This window comes from Nelumbo lutea, chromosome 6 (genome assembly GCF_056320005.1).
Source record: "Nelumbo lutea isolate HS-2025 chromosome 6, American lotus-T2T, whole genome shotgun sequence".
Classification (NCBI taxonomy): domain Eukaryota; kingdom Viridiplantae; phylum Streptophyta; class Magnoliopsida; order Proteales; family Nelumbonaceae; genus Nelumbo; species Nelumbo lutea.
Window position 1 is genome coordinate 11,076,069 of NC_142689.1, and position 25,367 is coordinate 11,101,435.

Here is a 25,367-nt window from a genome sequence, read left to right on the forward strand (position 1 = left end):
GGCCAAAGTAAAAGAAGCCTTGCTCAACTTCCAGTCACACTTCATCAGGCAAATCCCGAGGTCAGAGAACACTGAGGCCGACTCTCTGTCCCGGTTAGCCAGCACAAGTCACAACAACATGAGAACTGTTTACATAGAAGACTTACCTCGGCCTAGTATTCTCGGGGGGACAGAGGAGGTCGCTCCCGTCTTGGAAGCAGAGCCGAGCTGGATCGACCCACTTGCGAGCTTCTTGATAGACGGAACCCTCCCTGTAGAACGCAATGCCGCCAAAAGGGTGCAGCGCCAGGCGGCCAAATATGTCATAATAGACGAACGGTTATACCGACGGTCGTACACGCTCCCCTATTTGTGGTGCCTGCGACCTACCGAAGCCGAGTTTGTACTCCGCGACACTCATGAAGGCCTGTGCGGCGGACACTTGGGGGGCAGAGCACTCGCCCAAAAGGCACTTCGATAAGGATACTACTGGCCAACGATGAAGGCAGAAGCTGTCGAGCTCGTCAGAAAATGCGACAAGTGTCAGAAGCACGCTAACATCCACCATCAACCTGCCTCCGACCTCAAATACCTCGCCAGCCCGTGGCCCTTTGCACAATGGGGCATCGACCTCTTGAGGCCATTCCCACCAGCAACAGGTGGAAGAAAATTCCTAGTTGTTGCAGTAGATTACTTTACGAAGTGGATAGAAGTCGAACCTCTAGCAACTGTTACGGCCCGAAACATACAGAACTTCTTTTGGAAGAACGTAGTATGTCACTTCGGGTTACCTCGGGTACTAATCTCTGACAACGACAAGCAGTTCGAGGATATCAAGTTCCAAGAGTGGTGCCATAACATGGGGATTCGGCAAACTTCACATCAGTCGTGCACCCGTAGGCAAACGGTTAGACGGAAGTAATGAACAGAGCCATCCTACGCGGACTGAAAGCACGTCTAGATCGATCTAAGGGATTGTGGGCCGAAGAGCTACCAAGTGTCTTATGGGTTCACCGAACTACAGAAAAAACTGCCACGGGAGAAACCCCCTTCAACCTCACCTACGACACTGAAGCGGTGATCCCGACGGAAATCGAAGTACCAACATTGCGATTAGAAACATACGACGATCGGACGAACGGAGACGAGTTACGTACCAACCTTGACCTATTGGATGAGGTAAGGGACCTCGTGCACATCCGAACAGCGGCATACTAGCAGCAGGTAGCTCGCTACTACAATAGCAGAGTAAAGCAACGAAGCTTCCGAGTCGGCGACCTGGTCCTTCGTAAGATTATGGTGCCCGAACCCGGCATGGACAAACTTGGACCAAATTGGGAAGGGCCCTATAAAGTAAAAAGAGCGCTCGGGGGGGGCATACGAACTCGAAACCTTGGAAGGCAAACAAGTACCTCGAGCGTGGAACATCGTGAACTTAAGGCGATACTACCTATAAACCGCCAAGCGAAGTGGACGAAATCAGGTCCTATGGGCCACGATGCAGAGCCAAGAGGAACCTCGGGGTAAACAAGCAAAGAAGTCGGGCATATTATTAGCTCGGCAAAAAATCAGTTCGCTGCAAAAAGCCTTCGCGACAAAACAGGTCACGAAAGTATAATAACCCGGACAAAGTGGCATCGACAAAGAATCAGTTCGGGGAAAAGAAACACTTGGGAAAAAAGACTATCTATTCCGTTGCAAGAAACAGGAGTATATTGGCCATCAGAAGGGACTTACAAAAAAAAAAATGGTTACATGCCCGGAGCTACTTCTTCGCCATCAGAAGGCACTTCAGCAACACCCGAAGGCCTTGCCTCTCCTTCAGAATCCGGCTCGCCATCGGCAGCATTGGCCATCTCATGAGTTATACGCGAAGTGGATATGGCACTAACATCGAGGTCGGGGTACGTATTCCGGATCATCCACCTGCTCAATTTGAACCCCCCCTGTAAGAATCCGCCATCAGATCGTCAAAACGTGGAGAGGCAATGTAGTCTTCAACTGCCTTCTTCTTGGTGTCTTCAATGCCTTGGGAAAAAATCTCTGTTCTCTCCCTGATGTCCTCCTGAAGATATTCGATTTGATGCTGCAAATCCAACTTCAAGTCCGCCATATGCTTGACAACTACCCCCATGGCCTCGGCGTCACGCTGAGACCTTGCCTGCCTGGCCATCGCGACGCGAGCAGCCTCTTCGGCAGCATAAGCGGCCGCCTCAGCAGCCGGGGTATTTGCCTCTACAGCATGGAAAGCTTCTTCAGCAGCATGAGCGGCAGCCTCAGCAGCTCGCGCCTGTCATGAGCTCATCTCCACTTGGGCCGCTAAGGCATGAATTGAAGAATTCACCTACCAAAAGAAACAAGTAAGCAATAACAGCAAAAGCGACAGAAAATGAAAAAGGCAGACGGAATCTAACTTACCACCATAGCATGTGTTACGGCGCGGCAGGCGACCTGATTCAAGGGAAGATCGGTCCACGCCGCGATCTCCTCAGGGAAAGTAGCCCCCCTACTCTTCTGAAGAGCGTAGTTTGGCGTCAACACGCTCCTGAACTCCCCTTGAGCTCCCGAGCCCGAGGGCCCAGCCCGCGTATGAGCGGACCCAGAGTGAACAGGAGCACTTGAGTATGCAGGAGCGCCCGTATGAGTGGTCTCAGCGTAAGGCGCCCCGACAGTTTTGTGCATTGATGGAGTCACCTCGGGCTCCCTGGGCAGATCCTCCGGTGTGTGGTCTAGAACTTGGGGCTCCTCATCCAGGGGCAGCTCGGTACAAGTTCGCTTGGCGACTCGCTTCCTCCTCTTCATACCTTGGAACATACGCCCCCCACGAGTTCTCTCCGCGTCCATCACACCTGTAGAAACGAGTTCGATATCAGAAAAAATGAAAAGAACAAAGCAAGCAAGAAACCGCATAGCTAGAAACCTACCCGAACTCAGGCCGGCCGTAATAAGCTTGGCATCCGTTAAGTAGTGATGGCACTTTAAACCTTGTCGTGCCCATTGTCGGAGGCCCTCCACCGTCTCTTTATCGAGAGTCACGCCTAAATCAGGAGCGGCCTCACCCCACCCGGTCTGAAAGGGCCATCCTTGTGCACTTCGCATGCCGAAGTAGTCCCATTTCCACGTCGGGACCTTATTAGGAAGATCGTGCAGAAGCTTAAAACCCTGGCGAGGAGAAAGGTAATATGCCCGTCTTCCCCCCAGGAAGAGAACCTGTCTGTCTCTTGAGCATCAAGATAGAGGAGAATATCTCTAAGTCCAAGGGGAAGTTCTGCTCGCAAAAAAGGGAAACTGTCCCCACCAGGTTCCGAATAGAGTTCGGATGAAGTTGGCCAATGGTGACACCAAAGTGGTTTATGACTTCGACGAGAAGGGGGTGGAAAGGAAGTCACAACCCCGCAGCGAGCTGCTCTCGAAAAATCATGATCTCATCAGGACCGTGTTCCCAAGGAAAGTTACCCGAAGGAATAAAATATGTATACCCCCCAGGAAGGTTGTAAGACATAAGTGTGGATTGAAGCCCCTCAGGCGTCATGGTCGAGGGACCAAACCTGTCTAGCATCCGACCTCGACGGGAGGTAGACGCCAGACTGCCCGAAGCGGCTCGGCCTACTGGTTCATAGTCCTCGAATTCCACCTCAGGATCACTGAGGCAGTCGGGGGACACGGCTCGGTTGGTAGAACCTACGTTGGCCCTACTTGAAGAATCGTCTGAGCTATTAAAGCTAGACATTGGGGAAAAGGTGGATTCAGGAAAGTACTCACCGGAAGAAAGTTTGAAGGCTCCGGAGACTGGAACAAGCCAAAGAACCTTGAAGGCTATATAACCAGCCTTGACGCGAGCTGGAAAAAACTTGGACGCGAGCTGAAAAGTTGGACGCGAGCTCAATAGACAAACCGCAAAAGTGACAAATCGACTGGGGTCCCCCACTATTTATAGCTATAGTAACCAAGAATCGACCGTGCAGATCGAAGACGATCCGACGGCCCACGTTTTCGCTGACCGCACGTCCCATAAGGTCGAGACGTGATTGGCGCACGTTTTTCCTTAAAAAGCGAAACATCAGCGCACGCCTTTTTGAAACCGACGTCGCTTTGACACGCGTCTTTCCGAAACTGATGCACCGCACGTCTCCCTAACAGCCGCCCGCGCACGTACAACAGTGGCACACCTTTTTGAATGAGCCGCTGTCACGTCCCAGCGGCGCGAATTTTTGAAATTTAAAACGCGCGCTGTCACAACCATCAGCATTCATGAGTAGGCACGTTTCCAGCCTTCTCGGAAACCGAAGAACCCTGGCAAAAGCAACTCGCGCAGTCAAGATTCGAAGGACGGGACAAATCCACCTACTACCTCGCGAAACTCCTCGGACCATGGCAAGACACTTGGCGCGAGGAGTGGGGGGCAATTGATGAAGGAAGATTTGGCCCGACCTCACTATTACGCGACACGTGGCAGAAACAACAGCTCGGCAAAAGGGGCCAAGCCTAAGGCGTGAACAAGGGGACACCAACGGATCGAACTCCCTACGGGGGGCCCGAACTCACCCTTGGCCCAAAACGAGTAATCCGAACTGGCCAACTTTGTAACAGCTCGGGATACACATCGCCGAACTGACCAACCTTCTAACAGCTCGGGATATACCTCACCGAACTGGCCACCTTGTAACAGTTCGGGATTCACCTCGCCGAACTGGCCACCTTGTAACAGTTCGGGATACACCACGCCGAACTGGCCAATTTTGTAACAGCTCGGGATACACCTCGCCGAACTGACCAACCTTGTAACAGCTTGGGATATACCTCGCCGAACTGGCCACCTTGTAACAGTTTGGGATACACCTCGCCGAACTGGCCAACCTTGTAACAGTTCGGGATACACCTCGCCGAACTGACCTGCCCTATAGATACCTCCGAGCTCAAGACTTCGCCTCGCTCAGCACTCCGCATCACCTTCTGGGCACCAAAACCAAACAAGTCGTACCATGCCTGACACTGAGGAAGTTCGTGCCCGAGGGCGCCGCACCTGACTGACTTGGGATCTGACGTTTGGCGGCCGCACTCTAAACGGCCACCTGCCACCACCACTGACACCGCCATCTCCAGTTAGAGAGACGGTTAGGCAGTGACGGTTTTGTCCCAGCAGAAAGGACGACAGCCGAATTGACAAGCACAAGGGTAATCATACCCGACCTGACAAGGGCCTCAGAGCGAGTGTGCGAAGTGACTATAAGAGCCCCCTGCCCCCAACAAACAAGGTATGCAAACTTTGCGCTATCTGGTATTATCTTGCTTTTGAAGGATTCTAACTTGAGCTTCGGAGCCGCTACACCAGGTTCCCCCCCCGGAGCTTCCTCATCCCCTCCGTTTCAGGTTCCCTGCTACCCCGTTCAGAAGCAAGGTCGTGGACAGCTAAGACCGGCCGGATCGCGCTCCATCACTTTGGATAAACGTTAATGATAATTGATGATTTTTATTTCGTTTTTTACTATTTACTTAATTAAGTACTTGATGATGATGATGATGACGATGATGGTGATTATTATTATTTCTATAAATAATTTATTATTATTATTTACTTAATTCAGTAATTTTCAGCAAGTAATTATTTGATTTAATTTGAATTATTTCATTTTTTAATTATTTATAATAGACATTTAGGGTTGTCTATTTATTTGATTTAAGAGACTTACCATGTTTTATCTATACTAAGTAAGGGGCAACCACAGTATCATTTAATTTGAAATTTACTATTTAACAATAAAAAATCAATGTCCTGTTGAGCAACCCACCCCCAAAAAAGTATCAATAACTTTGAAATCATTAATCTATTTATAAAATAGTAAAATTAGATGGATGTTTACAACAATATCACCAATACTGCTTAATGTTTAAATGATATCCATTCAAAGAGACAAAGAAGGAAGAAAATCATTCAAAGAGTTGCTAAGAAAAACAATCCATGCTAAACAATATTTGCAAATGCATTCATCCTCTGAAATAAGAGATGAAAAATATATGACTATAATCAAATCATCATGTATGATTACAATCAACTGATAATTTAACCAGGACTCCAAAGCCCATCCAATAAAGGAAACATGAAAGAAAGGAGAATAATGAGACCATCTTAAGTATGAAAGTCACCTCCATGTTAGGTGGCAACGCTTCTTTTGGTCGATCATGGTTACGGATTTTATGTCTAACCTCCCCACAGTGCACATAGACTAGCTAGAATTTATCTTTAGGAAAAAGGTAGGGAAACATGTACATAACATAATGCTTTGTTTGAATTATGGGAATTAGGAGATAGAAATAGAAAATGTAGGTTGAAATTATAATTTTGGATATGTCGATGTGTCAAATTCAAGTCAGTTAGAATAATCATAGATTTTTAGTTCATTTATTTAGTAGCAATTTGAATATTTTTTTATTCCATGTCTTTATTGAGTAATATAGATTAATAATTCATTAATAATTATGAAATCAATAATAATAATAATAAGTATATTATAATTACTATTATTTACTAATAATATATTCTTATTATGTATGTATTGATTTTGAAATCAGTAATACTAAATTATTATTATTATTATGAAATAATTAATTTCTTATAATTATGATTTTTAGTTAATTCCTAAAATAATAATTGCTTTTATATTTCTTTTAGTTTAACAATAATGGATAATTGAAATTTTATAATTTAACTTTAACCAAATGAAATATTTATCTGAGAATAATAATAGTATTAATTATAATTACTTATAATAATAATAATAATGTAAATAAGTAACACTAATTATATATTTATAAAATAGTTAATATGAATTAATATAAATATAAAATGATTTTATCCTGATTAATAATTTACATTATTAAAATACTTATTAATTATCATTACTTAGTTAACATTCTGAAGTAATAATTATCATTGTTATAATTAAGGAATTAATTATCACTAAGTAATTATAATCAGTAATTAAATTTTATCAGAAATCACTATTATTAGTAATAATTAGTTATAATTATTGATAATAATAATATAAATATATAACTATTAATTAATATAAGTATTAATTATAATTACTAACAATAATAATATAATTAATTATTTCATATAAATGTATGCATTATAATTTTTGATAATAATTCTAACATAAATAATTAACATTAAATATTTATTTTTAAAATAATTAATATGAGTTAATATAAATATAAAATGATTATTTTCTAATTATTAATTACCATTATTAAAATTGTTATTAATTAACATTCTGAATTAATGATGAGAATTGTTATTAGTAATTATTTAATATCAGTAATTAAGTATTAGCAGTAATTATTATAAGAAATTATTATTAGTAATTAATAGCTGAAATTAATTAATTAGAAGTCATTAATTATTATTAGTACTCCTCTCTTTTAAAAAGTTGACTCATCATCATCGTTATCATGAATGACAACAACACGATAAATACATAATTTGATAAAAATAGGTAAATATCATTAATTTATTTTTTTTATCTTTTGAAAAACTGAATAAGAGAAAAATAAAATGGTTAGAATTGCAAATGAAAAATTATTTGGATTTTTTGCAAATGAAAAATAATTGTAAGAAATTAAATTTATTAATTAATTATCTATCTAGATTAAAATGGGTAATTTCAGCAAATAATTTTAAGTAATTAAATTTTGCTGTTAACATTTTTTAATAATAATTAGTATTATTAATATATTAATAATTATGAAATCAGTAATAATAAAAAGCATATTATTATTATTAACTAATAATATATTCTTATTATGTGTGCATTGATTTTAAAATCTGTAATATTAAAGTATTATTATTATTATTATTATTATTATTTTATTTTTATTTTTATTAAGTAATTAATTTGTTATAAATACAACTTTTAGTTAATTCATAAAATAATATTTGCTTTTATAATTCTTTAAGTTTAACAATATTGAATAACAGAAAGTTTTATAGTTTAACTTTCACTAAATGAAGTGTTTATTAGAGAATAATAATAGAATTAATTATAATAATAGTATTAATTATAAGTACTTATAATAATATAATTAATTATTTCATATAAATGTATGAATTATAATTTCTGATAATAATTATAATATAAATAATTATCATTATATATATATTTTGAAAATAATTAATATGAGTTAATTTAAATATAAAATGATTATTTCCGAATTATTAATTACCATTAATTAATCATCATTTTGACTTAATAACGAGCAATATTGTGAGTAATAAATTATCAGTAATTACTATAAGAAATGATTTTTAGTAATTAATTATTATCATTGAGTAATCATTATTAGTAAATAATAGTTGGAATTAATTAATTGGAGGTAGTTAACAATAATTAATCAATAATTAACAGTAATTGTCATTAGTAATTAATAGTTGTATTTAATTAATTAGAAGTAGTTAATAGCTGGAATTAATAGATTAGTTTAGTAGTTAACATTAATTAATAACACAATTTCCTTTTTTTTTAGGAAATGATTGAAAGTGGGAGTTTCCCACTTCTCACAACTCTACATGGTGGTAGGCTCCACTCTCCATGTTAGCGGGCTCTTTTCTTGAACTATTACTAATTAGAATTTGACATATGTCTAGTGGGCTCTGTTCTTGAAGTACCACTAATTAGAATATGACACGTGCCTATTTTGTTTAAATCTTTGGAATGACAGGTGTTTGAATGTAAATGAGCCACATGTCTGATTTCCGCTGTAGAGCTATAAACATTAAAAATGTCAACAACTCGCACTCTATGCACCAACACCCACCCATGAATTGGCATCAATACCCATCTAGCACCTGCCCCAACAGTACTTTGAGCCTACAAATTCTGACCCTGGGCTGAACCATCTTTCTCCCATATAATTATGTGTGTATATGTAATTACATGCATAAAGCATATATTCAATATTGTATATTTGTAATTTTGTATACGTTTATAATATATGTATGACTTAAAAACTAATTAAATTCTTTGGGTTTTACTTTATCTTTATTTTAAACAACAATAAAGTGGTTGGATCTGTAATAGATTTATATTAGACTGGGCTGGATTGAACCAATATCTGATTTATTGGCATAAGATAAGAGTAGGGTGTCAACGGACCATGTTTGGGTTGGACCCGTCTAAATTAAAACCAATTTGAATAGTTTGGATGGTCTAAGCATTGAAGTAGACCAGTCTAGAATGGTCTAAGTATTCATTAGATTGGATTGGACCTCATCCATCTGTAACGGACTCATATTGGACCAATATTCAATCCATTGACTACCCTATTTACCACTAGATAATATGCTATATGGGAGATGAAATTCAAAGTTCTGTCTAAAATTTTTAGGCCATCTAATAATATATAATTTGTTGAAAAGAAAGTTTGCAATCGTATGTCTTCTAGATTTATTATTCATGCACAAATCAATCTTTTAAGGAGGCATTGCTGATCTACTTAAATTGGTGTCAACATTCTATAATTTATAAAATCTTAACCCTTTGATCACAGGAAATAAATCAAAGCATCACGTGTAGGGACTCTGTGAGACCAACTACAATGTTAAGTTTAAAAGGTCAAGTTGCTTTAATTAATTCAATTTTTTTTAGGATCGATAGAAAGAAAACTAAGGCAGTGTTTGATTTTCCTGTCTTTCCCTTCCTCTCTCTACCTTTTCTTTAATCCTATATATATATATGGATAAGGGTGATCTCAGTCCATCCATTTGCAGCCTTTTAACATGAGACGTTGTTTGAATTTGACGTTTGTCGTGAACCGTAAACACTCATGCTACCTCCATACGAAAGGAGGAATTTGATTGAGAAACAAAAGCCCTGTTCATGTACTCGTGGATGTACTAAATCCAACCCATCTCATTATAAGCAAATCAAAATTAGACTCTTAATATTCTTTATTCATCAAATTAATCTATGTTAAATTAATAAAAAAGAAAGAAAAAGGCCTCATAATTAGAGATGTAAATCAGGCCGTATTGGGCAAATATGGCACAATCTGCATGTGGCTTGTGTAAAGTACAGGCTGAGCAGTGTTGGCCCATGGGCTAAGTCGGGCTGTGCTTTCCTCTCCTGGAATATTTTGGGGGTCAGTTCGACACAGTGTAGGGCTCGAGTCCTTGCCATGCCATGGGCTGGGCTGGGTTGTGGATCGAGCCTTGGGCTAGGCTAGACTGCAAACCGGGCCAAATTATGTTTTTTTTTTTTAATTTTGAAAAATAATAAAAATTTTAACATAAATTAAAAAATAAACAAAAAAGATCTTAAAATTTTATTTTATATAAATTTTGATCTATACAATATTATTTATATATGCATTAATACAATATTGTTTATATATATATACCATGCTAGGCTATACCACGGGTCAGACTGAGCCGGGCCAGGCCGTGCCAGCACACGGGCTATGGGCGGCGCTTCCTGCTTAGTCGTGCCATATTGTAACGACCCATGAACATGAAACCCTAATCCCAATATGGCCTTGTATTGTGCCTAACACTTTGCAATACGACTCGGTTTACAGTAGGGATTTTGATTAATCATGTGTATGGGAGGGTTTTGAAACTTGAGTGAATAAATGAGAAGGCTTAAATAAGTGAATTAAGGAAATAATTTATATTTGAGTAAGATTAGGCAATTTTGTTAATTAAAAAATAAGGATAAAAGATTTAATCATATCCTAAGTTTCATAGTTTTTTTTTTTCAAATAGACTTAATTATACGTTGACCTATTTGATTTAAACATACCCTCTATAAATGAAACAGCATATGTGAAGTCATTTAAATTTTTTAACATCTGATTTTGCACTTTTGCACCTTTGGACAGTGTCTTAGCAAATGTGGTTTGCATAAACCTACCTCCATGAGCCTGGTCCACTGGCCACGAGTCTCGATAGATAACAGCGTGTGCTCTACGTGGCATTGTTTTTTCCTCACGATGATGGAACCAACGGTAACCATACGAAGAACAAAATATCAAAACAAACAACCAATCGTAGCTCTCGTTAAAAAGAAAAGAAATCAATACCCGTAAGAGTTTACAGGCTTACAGCTTACTGACCCGCTTGCTTCGAATTCGAGCTGTTCCACACTGCAAATTAATTCCAAGGATATCAAAATCTATTCAAATGCTCTCCCTCACATCGCCTCTTATTGGCCATGATCCCTTCTTTGTTCATCACAGAACTCCAAGATTCCATTTTTACAGCCGACGAAAAACTAATTTTTTCCGAATCCGATCGTCCTCGGGCTTGCAGGAGATCGAGAAATCACCTAGTTCGGAAGAGGGAGATTTAGATTCTCATCTATATACCTCACTTTCATTTCCTTCGATCACTGCATCAAAGAGGGTCGTTTTGGTGAGGCATGGGCAGAGTACTTGGAACGAGGAAGGTCGGATCCAGGGCAGCTCCGACTTCTCCGTTCTCACCCACAAAGGCGAGTCTCAAGCAGAAACGTCTCGGCAGATGCTTATCGATGATAGCTTCGATGTCTGTTTCACCAGGTTAGAAATAATTTTGTTTTCTACTCGTCCTTAATTTCGAGTTTATCATTGTCCGCGCACGCAGTTCAGGATTTCTCAGTTACTAAAATGCTGGCTTTGAAATTTTAATATAGAAAGAATCTCTTTGATGAGACGATGAGTTTCTGCTTTTCCTTGAATGCTCTTACTGTTTACAATTATATCTTTTATTTCTGACTCTCCTGGTTGTTTTTGAAACACTATTTTTTTTTTTTAATTCTTTCAGTTCCTTATTTATGTGTTCTTTGTAACTTTAAAAATTCTTTACAGATTGAAGTTTAAGGAAGAATTCTTCATTATGGCCGGACATTCTTTCTACTTGCCAGCTTAAAAGTTCCAAGAGAACTGCTTTCATTTCGGTTTTGGTTTGGACATTTTGCACATTCTTGTATGTTAGTTAAAAAATGTTTTTTCCTTTCTTATAATGACACAATTAAGGATTTTATCTGTGCCAGCCCCCTGATTAGATCAAAGAGAACGGCTGAAATTATATGGGGTGCACGCAAGGAGGAGATGATTCCAGAATATGACCTCAGAGAAATTGATCTTTATTCATTCCAAGTTAGTTTGATTTCTGAGTTTATATTTTGAAACAAATACAACTATTGGTGATATCTAAGCTTTCATTAGTCCTGATATGTCAATAACGACCTTGGGTCACTGACTGTTGATGGACTTCAGGGTCTACTGAAGCAAGAAGGAAAATCAAAGTTTGGTAATGCTTACCGTCAATGGCAGATAGATGCTGCAAACTTTAACATAGATGGTCATTATCCAGTGAGAGAGTTGTGGGCTCGTGCTAGAAACTGCTGGGACAAAATCCTAACTCATGAAGGAAAATCTGTGCTCGTGGTTGCTCACAATGCAGTTAATCAAGCTCTTGTTGCCACAGCAATCGGTACTTTACTCCCCTTTTATTGTTATTTAACTGTTGAAGTTTATGAAAGATCAGTCTGACATGAAGTTTTTTACTTTATATTTTTATCAGGATTAGGCACTGAATATTTCAGGATTTTACTCCAGAGCAATTGTGGTGTGACTGTGCTTGACTTCACCCCACGGTCTGAAGGTGGATCTCCATATATCTGTCTCAATCGGTTAAATCAGGTAAATCCCAATTTATGTATTAGGATTTGAAACTATAGATTGTGTAACCTTGTTAGCACATCGCTTGCTGTATTTAACTCACCAAGAAGAGGGCAAGAAGGTTTTGCCTATGTTCATAGACACACTAAACTGATCTTAGTAGAAGAAACAAGGGGTGTCCAGTAATTTCTGGTTCGACTTATTTAAGCTGCTTTAGGTTTCATGCCTTTGTGATTTTTATTAATAATATGTCCATGTTAACTGCTTCAATCCTCTACATTGATTTACATTTACATTCCTAATGATTTTAGTTTTTCCTGATTCGTTGATGGTTCAGATTGATTCCATAATCAATGCCAGTGCAAACACAAATACTTGGATCATAGATTTTCTTTTTGTTTTTCTTTCCTTTTTGTCATAACCATTAATTGTGAGTCTTTTCCCAATGAAAAATTCTGGCACCAAGAACATTAATCCAGTCCAGTCATCACATGAACCTTCTTTGTTGGGTATGCTAAGCAATGGAAGTACTGAATGACATACTATTTTGGTTGTACGGAGAAGAGACTAAAATTCCATTTGCTTTATTAAGTTCCTTTTAAACTGCAGTAGTGCATATAAGGACTTTCCAATAGCAGCAGTTCGTGGTTTATGAATAGCTTTAATATGAAAAACAAAGATGTTTCAAAGATTTAGGAATTGATGATTCTTCCTAGTCCTAGAACCTTGTCAGAAGACACTACGACTTTAAAAATAACATGATTTTTGCCTAGATTGTATGCATTTTGAAGTATCTTAGAGTTTTGATTAGGATGGGTTGCTTATAAACAAAGAGATGGTTTGACAACAGCATTCATGCTCTGATGTTACATCACTATGAATAGGGAATGCAATGACACTTTTTCTTGTTGTCCTTTATTAATTTGATTCATCTATAGATATGTAGCTGGTTTAGAATTTCATTGAAGTATAACATGCTGGTAAACTAAAGTAGTTTTGGTTGTTACCAATTCTGATTATTTCTTACAATTCCATAGTCTTTAAGTCTGGTACATTAAAGTAAATTAACTGGTGATCAAAGTTTAACAACGATATATATGACTTAAATCTGGTGTGATTAAGCAAGGAACTTGCATTATGCAATAAGCCAATAACACTGAATAAGCAGTGCCTAGTCTGTGTAAACTATGTTAAACCAATGCCCATGTAGTTTGCATGATATCATCTGCAATGATTTGAACAAGATTATCAGTTCCTACTTCAGTTCCTCGGTTCAGTTGATCTGTGTGAAGTGGACATTGAAGCTCATTTTCAAGTGTAAAAATGTAGAGAGAATTTTGTGGGTCAGTTGGAGGTGCTATATGGGTATCACCTATGACCATCTATGTCAGCAGTGGGGACTGAATATAGGCCAAAGGTGTTTAGACTTCAGTGTTTGTCCTTATATTTTACAGAAGTCATTTCTTATTATAAAGAAGTTGGTTGGTTTGGATTTTACAATTTCTCATCAGTACCATGAGGTTTTTCTGCAAGGAAATGATGAATTTTAATGGTGTTATTGCAGACACCAAATTCACCCATAGCAGCAGGGAGTTTTGGAGGCAGAAAAACCAGCAAACGGATCATACTAGTCTGTCATGGTTCTACAGACAGCAATGTGGAGGTAAGAAACAGGTGATGTTTTTTTATTGGTAACAATAAAAAATCTGTTAGATAATGGAAAAAGAATGGTATACACAAATGATGCGCAAACACTGCATTAGTTGGCTTACCACCACTAGCCACCCATCTTTCTTTTTACAATTTCCATTTAAGGCTATTTTTGGTTTGATTGAAAATAAGAGAGAAACAGAAAGTTGAGGGTAAGTTCTTGAGAAATTTCACAATACAGTTGACTTCTATTAACTCCTTTTCCTTGTCCATCAGCCTAACTGTTGGCTGACCTAGGAATCCGATTGAATCTTGTTCTCAGCTCCATATCCAGTTGCCTAATTTCCCTTATGAAGTATGTAAAGTCCTAGGAACTGTTTTTCATCAACCAGCCCAAATTGTTTTTGAGTCCTCCACTATTCAGTGTCATAAGGAACAGGTGACTTCATTTTAAGAGTATACAATTACGTTATAAATCACTGGTTTATTACAAATATTCTCTGTATTCCTTCAATTTTCCTTTCTTGGTTTGGTAGATATTTCCATGTACATTGGGCTGAATGGGTAGCATCTGCCTATCCTATCTTGACAATTGTTGTGCTTCTTATGAGGACAGAGAAGTGGCAGTTATTCTGAGTTATGAACCAGGCTCAAGCATATTAGGTTTTAGCAATATGGCGATTGGATTTGGAAGTGTGGATTGGTGCACTATTTCAAATTCTATCTTTGTACTACCAATCTATAAGACCTCCATGATACATTTCCAAGATGTAAGAGCTGCAGGGTACTTATTCAAGGATTCAACCTAGGATATAATGGGCCCAAAATTAAATTGTGTATTATTCCCAATCATTGGACCTTTCCCTGATTATACTACTCTGACTGTTCAAATAAATACAAATGGTTAAGTAGGTTAGTTGTTTATGGGGCTTTTCTGGGCCATCCTTCTACCTTATAGGGCTATGTAGGTCATGAGCACATGCACTATTTTTGGAATTGCTCTTTTACAAGGTTTAGGTGAATTTTGGGTGATTGTAGGCTGGCTAGCATCAAGAGCAGATAGTCCTTGGGCTATTAGCTATTTTCTGAGAGAAGTAGAATCATTAGCATCCATTCTAAATATCTTGTTGAGGTGAGGTTTGCAACTTGGGCAGGCCTTGGTTGAGAATTTGTTAAATTTATAAAGGGCCTAGGATGATGCGGTGGAACTTCTTCAAATTGGTTATATTTTCACCCCAAGTTCAGGTGGATACAAGATTCTGCTAACAGCCTTGCTGACTCACTTGCCAGGGCAGGAGTTACTAGAGGGGAACTAGAATGGGAGTTCCAGGACCAGGGACTAATTTGTAATATTTGTATTTTCAACCACTTGAGTTTTCTTTATTGAATCAGATTTGAGCTGTTTGCTTTGTCAGTCCTCCATCTATACAGTGAAGACTGATGGGGAAGTTATTCCTACTTTTATTATTAAAATTCCCTTAATTGCTATTGCTTATAAAGAAGCATGCTGTGTGACTACAGAAAGTCATTCTTATCATACTGATCTTTAAGTATAGTCAAATGAATGCAATGCATAATTCTCATGTAGAGTTGTTTGTTATAAAAATCACATGCTTCCTATATTGATGATAAGCACTGCAACTGATATGTTTTACTCGTGAAAAATTTTGACATATTCAGTTTAGACTTAAAAGAGAAATAGAAGCGAAGAGGAAGAGATGACAGAAGATAACAAAGAAGAAAAGAATGTTGAGAGGGCAAAAAATTATGAGGCGGCAGCCTTTATTTCACTTATAAGGGAGATCTATATTGATATAAAAAATGACCAGAATGCCCCTGGGTGTAAAACATCCCAAATAAGAATATAAAACTGGAAATAAAAACAGGTGAATATGGATAACTCATCTTTCAAGAATTTTCTTCTTCTTCTTCTTCTTCTTCAAAAAGTTCTTATTTAAGTTCTTTGTGAAGTAGCACTATTATTGATCCTCCCTCTTGATTTGAAATCAAGACTTTAACAGTGCTGTATAAAATGCTTTCAACCATTCATAGTTTTTTTCTACAGGCTACTTTTCCACTTTCTGGAGACAGGCCAATGAACATGCTTGGAGTCATACAGGTAGGCCATATTTGCCAATTGCATTTAAGAGCATCTTATTAATTTTATATATGCCACTTAGGACACATGGGTTCCCATGGTCTGATTTTCTCTGATGCATGTATTGCAGTCCCAAAAAGTTGCAGAACTACTTCTAGATTTGAAAGTGAGCTCAATAATATGCAGTCCTCAGATTGCCTCTATTGAAACAGCAATTGCCATCTCCAAGGTAAAGCTTTCAATGCTATTGATCCTGTGTCATATATCTCCAATTTCCTCAGTGAAGATGTATTTAATTTTTCTCCCAGAGTTCTCTATTTATTCCAACTGGCAGACTTGGTTGTAGGTACAAGAAGCTGCAGATTGCTTGGGTGCTGATTGTGTGCCTCGATATGTAGAGATGAAGCATGTGCGAGACTTAGAGGTTGAACACATCCTTCATAAATTAAAGAAGGTAAGGAATCGGAATTTGTTATTCCAAAATTTCATTAGAAAAACACTAATTTTTCTCTTTCTATTTAGTTATATCTGACGAACTAAGGCTATGTTTGGTTTGAAGGAAAAGGTAAGGAAAGGAAGGGAAAGATGGGGAAACCTATACAATGTTTGTAAAGGTTTCCCTACCTTTCTCTTCCTTACCCTACATTTTCCTTCAAACCAAATATAGCCTAAACGTTAACCTTAGAAATGGACTTAAAGTGGACATGAGTGAGGCTCAAGTCAAAACATGGTTGACTATATAAACTGGTGTTTCGATATTAATAATCTGAATGTTGTAGGCTGATTATTCAAGTTTTTTTATGCATTTTGATAGGGAAAATAATTCCAAGACCCAATATATGACAAAATTTTCATCGAAGTCTAACCATACTCATTTTTTAAAATTGGCAAACTTTAATTTTCACCTCCCCTTTTCTTCACCATGTGTCACCTCTCTAGTTATAACTAGATCAGGATGAACTCCAACTTTGTCTTCTTCTTCTTCTTCTTCTTCTTCTTCTTCTTCTCATCTCTGTAACTGTCCCTAGCGTGGCAGAAACTTATAATTGAACATTCATACCTCTTGAACAGTCATGGTGATGGTGAAGGAATTTGCCATTGTGCAACAATAATCTGTCATTATGGATATCATATACTTCTGTCTCTGTATGTGTGAGGTTCATAATATTGTGGTTGCCATAGTCATGGCAGGGGTCATCTTCCCCTACAACTGTACAACAAAATACCTTTTAATATTTGTGCTCCAAAGCTCTTTTTGATGGAACTTAGTAGGGTTCTTTCATTTTCATAAATTAAATTTCTTTTACCAACAAATCTCTTCTATCTCATTAAAGGATTTTGGCAGCTACCTAGTGTGCTGGTGCATGCCTTTTAAATCCATGTATTGTGATGTTATGTTCAAACTGAGGGATGATGGGACTTTATACCCATCTACGTTGATTAACTGGAAGCTACATAGTTTAGGTAGTGCTCTTTCTTTAGGTTTCTAAGTTGATTCTTGGACCTTTTTGAATCCATGTGTGCTACTATTATGTTCAAACCAAAGGATGATGTATCTTCATTCCAATTATTTTGATAAACTCTAAGCTACCTAATTAGTGCATTGCTCTTTCTTCAGGTATTCTAAATTAATTTTTGGGATCTAACTTGTCTCTTTTTTCTGTTATTTATCATAGAATGCATCTGAGTTTGCACATCTTCATCCTGGTTGGTTAAATGGATTAGAAGATAGAATCGTGTCAGAATTATGGGATCAGTCAGAAAAAGCCTGGAATTCACTTTTAGATGAATTGTCCGAAGAAGCAGAGCAACAACAAAATGTGGTAGTTGTTGGGCATCCTGCAGTTCAGATTGCATTGATAGGGCACTGTCTAAACCTGACAAAAGAATGGATGGGTTCGTTTCATCTTGATGCTGCTAGCATTAGTGTCATTGACTTCCCTGATGGACCCACTGGAAGGGGCGTCATCCGATGCATAAATTACACTGCTCATTTGGGTAGGTGGTCAATACCTGTAACAAGGCCAACAGTGGATGATGAAGAGTTTTAGCTGTAAATATGTACATGTTCAGAACATTACTTGATCAGCTTAAGGAGATTCTTCTGATTCACATAGTGAAATTTGAAAATGGGGTTCAACCAATAGATGCATTATAGACAGTACTCATTGTAAGATTTGACATGTGATTTTTTTTGGAATGCAACATGGAAATTCTTGATAATTTAGGCCCTGTTTGGTTTGCGGGAATAGGGTCTGGAATCGGAATCGGAATGGGCTATTCTGATTTCAGCTGTTTGGTTGGGCAGAATCGGAATCCCATTCCCATTCTTGGTGGAATGGTATTCTCCCATTTGAGGGAATGGCCATTTCCTACCCCTCCCTTGGGAATGGAATCTCATTCTTGCTGATTCCAATTTTCATTCCCATTTCTGTCTGAATTAAACAAACTATGGGAATAGACCATTCTGATTCCAATTCTGAAGGATTTTAATTTCAATTCCGATTCCGATTTCGACTGCAAACCAGACGGACCCTTAGTTTCAAACTTGAAAACAGTGTTAGTGCATCGGGAGAGAGATGAAAGATAACAGATTTTATTAAACTAGAAAGCGGTACATGAGAGAATGTACAACAGGAAGCACACATAGATAACAGATTACAAAGGCATCTGTAAAAAGTCCCTATTGACACCCGATTTGGTCAATCAGTTTGCTACTGAGTGAGCCTCCATGGTCCACCGTTCTTCTCCCCTATCCATCCAATGGTGTTTCTCGAGTCTCCTTTGATGACAAGGGAAGACAGTCCAAGGATTCTTGCTATCCGGAGACCAGTTAGTACTGCTAGCACATCAGCCTTTGTAGAATCTGCCATCCCAATTGGTCCACTATAAGCCCATAGTAATTTCCCATCCCTTCCCTTAAATATGTCCCCGATCCCAGCTAAACCAGGGCTTACAAGAGTACTTCCATCAAAGTTTAGAGTGCTTTTAAAGAAGCTGGAGAAGAATGCAAGATCTCCATACTCTCAAAAGTCAAAATATGTGGACTGAAATATTGTTAAGAATTGTAAGAAAATTCCCCTAATGCTAAAATTAAATGACCTTAAATAAGGTTCTTTACACATTTGTCTTCCAATCTTTTATTTTCGCAATGGGATGATTTACTTACGTACCATAGAACTGGTCCCACATAGGTGATCATCTACATAAAAAATATCAGAGATCTCATTTGTGCCTTGAGGCTATTGTTGATTCAAGATTTGAAGCATTCTCTGCTTTCTTTGCAATCCTCTTAAAACGTCGGAGGATAGAAATGATGTCATTTTTAAAGGCAGGCAGGGATCAAAATCATTCTTATTCAAGAACTGAAGGAACTCTTGATACTAGTTGCGGTTGATGTACGTACTACGTAGAATTTTGTTTGGATGAGTTTAGAATAGAATAGATCACTATGGATAGCTAAGGGGTTGTTTGGCAAGTCTTTTTAAGTAGATCTTTCAACAGTCCAGTAGACAATAAGACGGACTAAGCTTTTGGGGTCTTGTCTTTAAAGATCAAGATTGTTTGGTTTGTGTCATGGTCTACTGGGCAGGCTGTTAAGAACAGTTGGGAAGGCTATTTTCAGCGTGGAAAGACCAAAAGCTTCATTTGAAGATTCCTAATTTTTTTTTTTGTTTTTTTGGTCTTTCCGCATGGCTTGTCTTTGCATCTTTCGGTTTACAACATACCAAAAGGAAAAAAGGCCATTTTTTGGTCTTTTGAGCTTTCCATAGACCGAAAGACACTAATAAAAAGACACCAAACACCACCTTAAATTTTTGGATTTTTTGGTTCACTCAATTTATTTTAAATAAAATATATGAAAAAAATATAAATCATCTTTTAAAGCTATTTTACATTAAAATAGAAATGTTGGTCAATGGGATTTTTGATTGACCAAGAAACCGATGCTCTTTTTTAAGATTTACATGGGATCCACAAAAAGTTATTTTCCTTAGATGTCACTTACCCCTTTGGGTAAGTAACATTGCCACCTAGGGGGAAGTAGACCTGTTCACGGGCTAGGCTTCAGGCCTAAGTTTACATTGCATCGGGCTTGGGCTTTGGACCGGGCCCATTCAAATTTCGGCAAAAGCCAAGCCTGAACCCGACCCATGAATAGGTCTAGGAGGAAGTTGCTAATACTTGGATGGACCAAAATTGTCCCTTTTAATAATGGCTTTTTATGGCTAAAATAGTCATTGTTTTATTTACCGGGGGAATAAAAGAACATAGATAAATGCACTTTCCCAGATAAGTAACGTCCCCAAAAAATAAATGGGCCTGAATAATGGAAAATAATCTTGAGAACAAAAATTTAAGAATAATAGCATGGGCGAAAACCTTTATTTTTTCTAGTTGATCTTTGAATTTAGATAGTATATTGGGCATTCTTATATATATTGTTCTTTTTTAGCTCAATTTTTTTTTTCCTTTTGAAGCATCATTTCAGAACTCCTAATTTATCCATTGTTTTGACTCACATCGTGGGAATTCTCTACTTTAAATTGGCATGATATACCAAAGAGGTATTGCAATAAGCTATTTTACATGAAATCTCATCAGACCCTTTCTTGTATAATATAAGCTTTGGATTATAACTATCAACTACATTGTTTGTTGATCAAAAGAAACTTCGATTGTAACAAAACAAATCTAAGAAAGTAGAAAAGCAATAGCTAGAATGCTAATTTTCTCTCTGTAAATATCGATCTCTATGAATTATGGCCCATGAATAACTTAACTGACAAGACGGGGGAGAACAGTGCCTATATATATATAATTATAGAAAATTAATACATATATATAATAAAAATATTATAATTCTTAATTTTTTAAATATAAAATAATTTTTTTTATATATATATAATTTTTATTTTTATAAAACATTTTTTCTAAATATTTTTATAAAATATAAAATGAGCCGAGCCAAACCGAGTTCGAACTCATGAACTTTTGACTCGAGTCGAGCTCGAGCTCAAGGTTCTGGCTCTAACTAAGCTCGAGCTCGAACTTGAACCTTGTAGAATAGTATCAAGTTGAGCTCGAACTTGATACTATTCAGCTCGGCTCGGCTCGAATCCACTCCTAGCCATGATCGATGGTAAATTGTTACACTATGCCTTGGCTAGCTTAATTCTTGTTGTGATGATTATAATCCTTGGGATAAATTATCTATATAAAGACTAGGGTAAGCTTTCAGAGTTTGTGTTGAATTACCATCCATGATCTTGTATTAATTCTTATTAGACTCAGACATGGAGTTCGAGTTGTATAATTTGTTTGGGTTCCTAACCAATTAATTAATTTTTACATGCAACAACTGTCATGATTGAATGGAATGGAATGGAAGAATCCTAACTTGACAGGACTCCGGATCTGCTACAAATAAAGTGTTTACAATGGGCTATGTAACCCAATCACGAGCAAACACGAAGCATATCAGGATATGTCTTAGATAGGCATGCGTATCAGAGAAAAAGTAAGATATACATAGATATGCTTGGAAACACTATAAATACTTTAATAAATCATAAAAGTACATCAATAACACTAAATATAAGACCTCAACGAGGTGTATATATACATTAAATTAGTATATTTTAATGGTTTTATGAAGAAATATATTATAATTAATTATAATTTCATTAAAAATCCTATTCTTAACTATAATTTATAAATTATATTTCTTAAGTTTTAATGTTTTATGGGATTGGGAAAACCCAACTCTCCTATCCAACCATAAAACATGCATTGGCACAACTTCTAAATAAAAATATAATCAATAATTATTTATTATTTAATTTCAAAAATTATAAAAAAAAATAAATATTATATAATATATTAAAAATATTTATTAAAGAAGAAATTTCAATTGGTCTATGGATATGATAGATCATCTATAGAATTATAATATATTCAATTGTTGTGATCAAGTGATAAAATATAATTAATTATTATTTATTTTTTAATTCTAAAAATATAAAAAGTTAAAAGAAATACTAAAGAATTTGCAATTGCTCTATGGATATGATAGATAAATCCATAGATCTAAAACATATATAGTCTTTATAGGCAGAGAAAAATTACATTTTCAAAATTTTTATTAATTTATATTTTTCCCAAATATCTTCATGAAATTTCCATCAATTTATTAATAACACAAAAAAATTATGATTTTGAATGTAAGAAATGTAGATCAACATAAATTTAAACATTCAAGAAAAAAGAAATCACAAGATATTTTAAAAAATTGAAAAAACTTACCTATTTTTGCCATATTTTTTTAAAATTTGAAAAATTTTCAAAAAAATAATGATTCACACTTGTTTCTTGTAAATTTTTGCAAATTTAGCACTCTAGGAATGAGGTTTAGAGTTATTTGGGGATGAAAGAATGCTTATTTCAGGGAAAAGAAGCTTGCTTTTCCCTTTTAATTTTTTTTTCTAGTTTTTTGCCGTATCTTTTTCGTCATACACCCCAATACACCCCCAATACGCCTTGATACAGGTCCGATACTTATGAAAAAAAGTTGAGACGTCCGATTTCCATGCGTATCTCATATCTGTTTTTCAAAGATACGATACAATACGCCCCATATTGAGTGTATCAAATCGAAATTTTAAACCTTGCTATCAACTTGCGTGTTTTCTCATAATTGGGTGGGTGGTGTAACCCCTACTACACACAGTTTGTGTTGCATGACCAATCAAGAGTATACAATGGCCTATAGAAGTGACGTGTTCATTGTTGAATGAGGTGCCGTTTGGCAAGTTTTTTTTAACAGATTTGATAGTCAAATTACAATGTGAGCTTTTGCATTAAGATCTTAGCAACTTGAAGATCATTTAATTAAGGCGTGTTTTTCTATATATCTTTTAGTACGTAAACAAGTTGAAAAAAGCAAAAAACTCCACTTGAAGCTTCGAGCTTCTCACATCTTTTAAAAGGCAACAATCCACACAAAAAGATACACCAAACGAGGCCTAAGTTAAAAGAGCATATATATAAAGAAAAGATGGTGGATAAGTGCTTACTTAATTTGTTCTGGAAAGGCTAAAGATTTTTCTTGAAAAGGGTCCTTCAAGTGGCTAGAAAGTAGCAAGTGATGCTTAATATGATGCATTCCCTTTCTCGACACTGTAGGGATGTCAGTGGATCGGGTTATGTGATAAACCCTCATTGACTTGATCCAATGGGGTACGTAATGGGTCAATCTTCATCGGGTATAGGGGTGGCAATTGAATGGGTTTGGGTTGAACTTTAACCCAATCCATTCAACCTGCAAACCCACTAATGATTCATTAAGAGAAATAAATGGATTGGGTTGAACCCAAATCCACCTTGACCCAACTCAATCCGCCCAACCCATTAATTTTTTAAATTATTAAAATATAAACAAATGAAAAAAATATTAAAAATTACGAGAAGATATAACAAAAATTATAGAAAATGTGGCAAGTTAAAAAATAATAGAAATCTTAGAAACATAACAGAAATTTTAAATTACAGGAAAATGTATTAAAAACACAGAAAATTACTAACGAAAAATTACAAAAAAAAAAAAAAACAAAATTTAAGAAGATAGAACTTTGTCCATGATTCGAAATTCTCTTCACTCGTGCTTTGGCTTTCAGCAAGATTTGAGAATCATTACACAGCAAAATGTGATGTAGGATCCGATATTTTTGTGACTGAAATAATAAATTAAAGAGATTGACAACTGATTTAATGATTAAATAATCTTTAGATCTGGCTAGCAGAAGATAATTGGGTTAAAAGAACAAAACAAAGTCTTAAAAAAATGAAAGATTCTAGATTGCTTATTCTAACATGTTTTGGCTTATTTTGCTTGTAAAGCAAAACTACGGATCTGCTACAAATCTTCCAGGAACTCTCATGTACATCTTACGGCGTTAAGTAAATAAAGCTGCTTTCTTTTGTTAAGAAAAAAACATAATGAAGGAAAGATAAATATATATGATCGGAACTATTGAGATCATAACCGTTTTTTTTTTTTAATTTTTATTGTTTAGTCTTTAGATACATGGAGGTATTGGTTGGAACAAGAACTATAGAAGTAACAAATTGGCTGCAATTGCTTTGGTTGCAGCAAAAGGGAAGGAAAAATTTATGCTGCCGGAAAGACATGATATCCAAAGAATTTTAACCAATAAATCCTTGATTGAATTTTGATACACACCACCCGATTGGTTACTATTTTTACGCTATTTGTTGATTTTTTTTTTAAAGTTTTTCTGTTATCATGTTTTCTTGGCATCATAGTTGAATCCGAAAACAAAAAGGAAAAAAGAAGGTGAATAAAAGAAGAAAAATATGAAAGAAAAAGAAAGGAAGAAGGAAAATAAGAGATTGTAAAAAAACCAAGAGTAAGAAGGTGCAACTCATGGTGATGTTTCACTGGTTCGGTTGCAAAACCAAGAAGAAGAAAGATAATCAATGGTTTGATCACCCCTCCTCACTCTGAATTCGAATTAGCTGAACGTAATGGTTGTTATAACGTTCAGCCAAACCTTGTTCTCTCACTATAAAGTGTGGAAGAAAAATATAGGGTAAATTACACAGACTCCCTATACTATGGGTCTGTGACAAAGACTCCATGCCACTGCTAATCCTTCCTTTACCGATGGCGTTGCCACCAAGGAGAGAAAGAAATGTGAAGGAACGGAAGGTTGGGGAAGATGAATAATGTTTTTTTCGTTTGGTCATTATAAGGGTAGTATGGGCATTTTAGTAATTTCAGTGCCCGTGTTTACTCGAAAACTAACGGAATGGAGGAATATGCATCTTTATTCAAAGCATTAGGGGAGATTTTTATTTGGGTCAAAACAGAGGGGGGAGGTTTTCAGAATTGTCACAGAATCTAGGGGATGATTTTATAAATCTACCCTTAAAACAATTGTCTTTTTACTGGTTTAGGGGG

At 36.7% G+C, this 25,367-nt stretch overlaps 1 protein-coding gene across 1 annotated transcript; it reads left to right on the plus strand.

Annotated features, from left to right (window-relative positions):
• Positions 1-11,018: 11,018 nt before the first annotated feature.
• Positions 11,019-18,607, plus strand: LOC148847312 (phosphoglycerate/bisphosphoglycerate mutase family protein). Its single transcript, XM_088950907.1, has 9 exons — positions 11,019-11,532; positions 12,006-12,111; positions 12,232-12,448; positions 12,539-12,657; positions 14,201-14,299; positions 16,352-16,405; positions 16,515-16,613; positions 16,731-16,838; positions 18,061-18,607. Exons 1-9 carry the CDS (start codon positions 11,156-11,158, stop codon positions 18,433-18,435), a joined length of 1,554 nt encoding a protein of 517 aa, XP_088807033.1. The 5' UTR covers positions 11,019-11,155; the 3' UTR covers positions 18,436-18,607.
• The last annotated feature ends 6,760 nt before the right edge of the window (positions 18,608-25,367 follow it).